This window comes from Sinocyclocheilus anshuiensis, unplaced genomic scaffold (genome assembly GCF_001515605.1).
Source record: "Sinocyclocheilus anshuiensis isolate Anshui unplaced genomic scaffold, SAMN03320099.WGS_v1.1 scaffold1433, whole genome shotgun sequence".
Lineage (NCBI taxonomy): Eukaryota > Metazoa > Chordata > Actinopteri > Cypriniformes > Cyprinidae > Sinocyclocheilus > Sinocyclocheilus anshuiensis.
In genome coordinates this window covers 271,914-275,813 of record NW_015549681.1, presented here as the reverse complement: position 1 = coordinate 275,813, position 3,900 = coordinate 271,914, and the positions used below count along the sequence as shown (strand labels likewise).

General features: G+C 36.4%; 1 protein-coding gene across 3 annotated transcripts in view; it reads left to right on the top strand.

The window, feature by feature from the left end:
* The window catches only part of LOC107660383 (minor histocompatibility protein HA-1-like), a 32,694-nt gene that overhangs the window by 9,581 nt on the left and 19,213 nt on the right, over window positions 1-3,900 (top strand). For all 3 annotated transcript variants that reach the window (XM_016449661.1, XM_016449659.1, XM_016449658.1), the window contains exons 3-4: window positions 3,188-3,334; window positions 3,672-3,756. In XM_016449661.1, the coding sequence (XP_016305147.1) occupies window positions 3,188-3,334; window positions 3,672-3,756 (232 nt within the window). The remainder of the gene's footprint in view (window positions 1-3,187; window positions 3,335-3,671; window positions 3,757-3,900) is intronic.

The following is a 3,900-nucleotide window of genomic DNA, read 5'->3' as shown; positions in this document are numbered from 1 at the left end:
GGAGCCGCTGTGTGACGCACGTACTTAACCTACACGCATGTAAATAATTAAAGCGCATATACTGTATTAGAACTGCATCGCATATAATTATTTAATTAAATCATATTGTTTGTGAATTCACAATTATGCTTAATTATGATTTTTAAATGGGTTTAATATATCATGCAGCCTTGGAAAACAGGCGAATAATGTGTTTTATACATTCTCGTCTGTGAAATGCGCCACTTCCGGTATTTTGCCGGTTAGTCGACGCAAGCAAAATGAAGTGGAGGATTTTAAAAAATCGAATAGTCGAATAAAATCGATGAATCACGACAGCCCTAAAGGCATCTGAGATGAAGTTGATATTAAATAGAGTGTAACAGAGAACTGAGCAATGAAAGAGCAAACTCTGAGCGATAACATCTTCCTGTGGGAAGTCACATAGTGATGTCGTGTTGTCTTCAAATTTAAACACTGGTGACTTGCATCACTATTACTATTTTGCAACCTCCCAGAACGCTCTGGCATCGCGGCAGGGAGTTTTGCGCGGGCAAACACCGCTTGTGTTTACTTCACAACATGTTAATTTGTCTGAGTTGCACACATGTGTGTAGGAGTTCATCACATTTTCTTAGAAGTGGAGCTTCTGTAAAAGCCACAGAAGGCGATTCATTCACAGCTCACCACCACAAAACGACTGCAGCATGCAGGCCTGTACAAGTCTTCACCGGTTCTACTTACATAAGACCGCAGTCAGCTATTAATCACACACAAGTTGAAGCCTGTGAGAGGTAGGGGCTTTTTTGGGAAGATGGCATGATGTTTGTCTTCGTCATCAACTCATGACCTGCAGACTCATTTGAGAAAAGCCAGACAGTGGACAGTTTGAGTAATGCGCTTGAGGGAAGTCTGTTCAGATCTGCACGACATGCGTGCATCAACATGTACGTGCATAAAACATTCCCCTCACTTTCTCCTGTAAAACACCAGTGACTCGCATCACCATTACGATTACTTTTGCAACCACCCAGAAAGCTCTGGCTTCGCGGCAGGGAGTTTTGCACGCTCATATTTCCTTCTCAACATATTAAATAGTCTGAGTTACACCCGTGTGTAGGAGTCCGTCGCATTTCCAGCGCTGCATCAAAGAGGAACAACTGTTTGAAATGTCACATTCTTGTGTTTTGCTTTGTGTTTTTTCACATTTTTAAGAACACCCACACTCTGAGCATGCATTTAGGCATGCAGACGCACACACAAGGACTTTTGTCGTGCACAACAACAGCTTTCATTGTCCTGTTGAAAAGGATACAGTTCCAGCAGCCAAACTCCTGCTCTTTTCCCCAACCATTATGGGATAACGCCAGGTTTTCTTTGTTCACGGGTACTGACGCTGTTTTACAATGACTTTGATTTACAAAAATATTGTGCAGCACAACTGTTTTCAACACTGATAATAATCAGAAATGTTTCTTGAGCAGCAAATCAGCATATTAGAATGATTTCTGAAGATCATGTGACACTGAAGACTGGAGTAATGATGCTGAAAATAAATAAATTACATTTTAACCCTCATAATGCATTTGGGTCCGTTTTGGCCTGTAAGAGATGCATACAAATTTCTAAAACCTGCATAGTTTTTAGAAAGGGAACGAAAGTTTGCGAGTCTTTAAACAACCTCAAAGTATACATTTTTTTTTTTTTTCAGATTTTTTACAGTTATTTTTTAAGAGATATAACCATTTAAACAAAGTTAAACGTTTGTGTTTGGGTTATTTTGGACCCGGATATGTATGGAGTACAATTAGGTTTCAGAAATACTTTTTGTTGAACTATCTATTGAGTTATATTAGTGTCAAAAAACTTTAGCAAAATATATATTAGCCTTTTCCCCATATCTCACACACTTTTGGGACTGAATTGTGTTGATAAACATGAATACGTTCACTTATTGAAGAACCACTGCAGTGTGAAAACTAATCAATTTGTTCATCTGAAAGTGAAAGTTTATGCAAGTAAAATTAATTTATTTTGTTTGAAAATTTTCAGAGTAATTTTTTTGTAAGAAATAAATGTGTAGGTTTCATCAATTTGGACTGTTTTTGAGCAATCATGAGTTATAAAGTCAAAGGAATTTCATTCAATTCCATTTATTCCATTGCTGTTATAATCTGAGAATACTGATAATTCTCAGATTATAGATATTTTTTAAATTACATACAATTATATATTCATATAGGATTTCTTTTGCTGCATTTATTTGAACAAAAATACATAAAAAACAGTAAAATTGTGAAATAGTATTGCAATTTAAAATAATGGTTTTCTATGTGTATATATAGTAAAATGTAATTTATTTCTGTGATGCGCAGCTGTATTTTCAGCATCATTACTCCAGTCTTCAGTGTCACATGATCTTCAGAAATCACTCTAATATGCTGATTTATTATCAATGTTAAAAACAGTTGTGCTGCTTCATATTTTTTTGGAATCTGTGATACTTTTTTCCAGGATTCTTTGATGAATAAAAAGTTAAAAAGAAAAGATTTCTCAATTTTTTAATTAATAAAAAAGGGGTAAACATGGAAACATTCAAAACTTTGAAAGTTTTTCACTTTCACTCACTAATGAGAAGTTGCTGATCAGATACAATATGATTATTTTTCAAAGATGCAGTACTTCACAAACTGTGGCAACTAGTTGTTCATCTAGATCTATGATTTATGCATTAAAACATTTATTTTGTAGACAATGGCTTGAGTTTGTCAAAAACCGTATCATGAATCATGGCTCTGAACATCTGTTAAACCTGATGAAATCATTAGTTCATGACCATAATATCATACACGTAGTATCAGTGCATGTGTGCAAGTTCCCTTTTGTGGTATTGAGCAGAATGAAGTGCATTGTGGGATTGGGTGGGTAGGAAGTGGACAAATAACTGTCAAGTTTTGGTGAAATTAAGAGGCAGAACTACTTCCTAACATGTGGCAATATAGTGTTAGAGCTGTTTGGAGTGATTTACAGTGGCTACACATAGTATTTAGACACTTAATACACATTTAAAACGATCTGAATGCCATTGCATTTTATAAAAAATATAAAAAGCAAGTCATTTGTTTGAAACAGCAAACCGAACTCCCATGCACGAATGCTGATGTCTCCCTAAATGAATGAATCATGATGTTTTCTCATCTCTCTGCAGTGAAAGAGGAGCCACGCAGCAGTCAGGCCGTTCACGAGTGTTTAGGGGAGGTTCTGCGTGTTTTGCGGCAGGTAATCAGCACGTACCCTCTGCTGAACACTGTGGAGACGCTCACCGCAGCAGGGACTCTTATCTCAAAGGTCAAAGGTCAGTCCAACTACCATGTTAAACTCATCTTTTTAAACTCACGTCATTGGTTTCTCCTCCTCAAACTCTCACCCAAAACGTGAGCGCAAACACATGAAGCAAATAATTCAGCACAAGCATCAGATGAGCAAAGCCACATCAGATACGAGGAGTTACCACACAACCAGCATCTGATCTTATGAAGGAAAAACACGTAGAGTATGCAAACATGAACAACTGAAATACAGGTGTTTCCACTTTTTCATTTAAACGTGATGTCACTTCTGGTTTTATTTGTTATCAAAGCAGAAGCTGGCATTTGTGACCGTGAAGTTGTTCTCTTCTCCATGTTTGTCAGGGTTCAGTTATGAAGGCACCACTGACGCTCAGAAGAAAGACTTTGAGAAGGCCATTGAAAACATTGCTGTGGCATTCAGCAGCAAGTAAGACCCAACGCAATGCTTTCACACAGATTACCTGCTCATTTACTTTATTATAAATTAAAATGCAATTATATTAAATGTAATTAAATAAATAATAATTATATGATACATATAAATATATGATACATATATATATATTTTGCT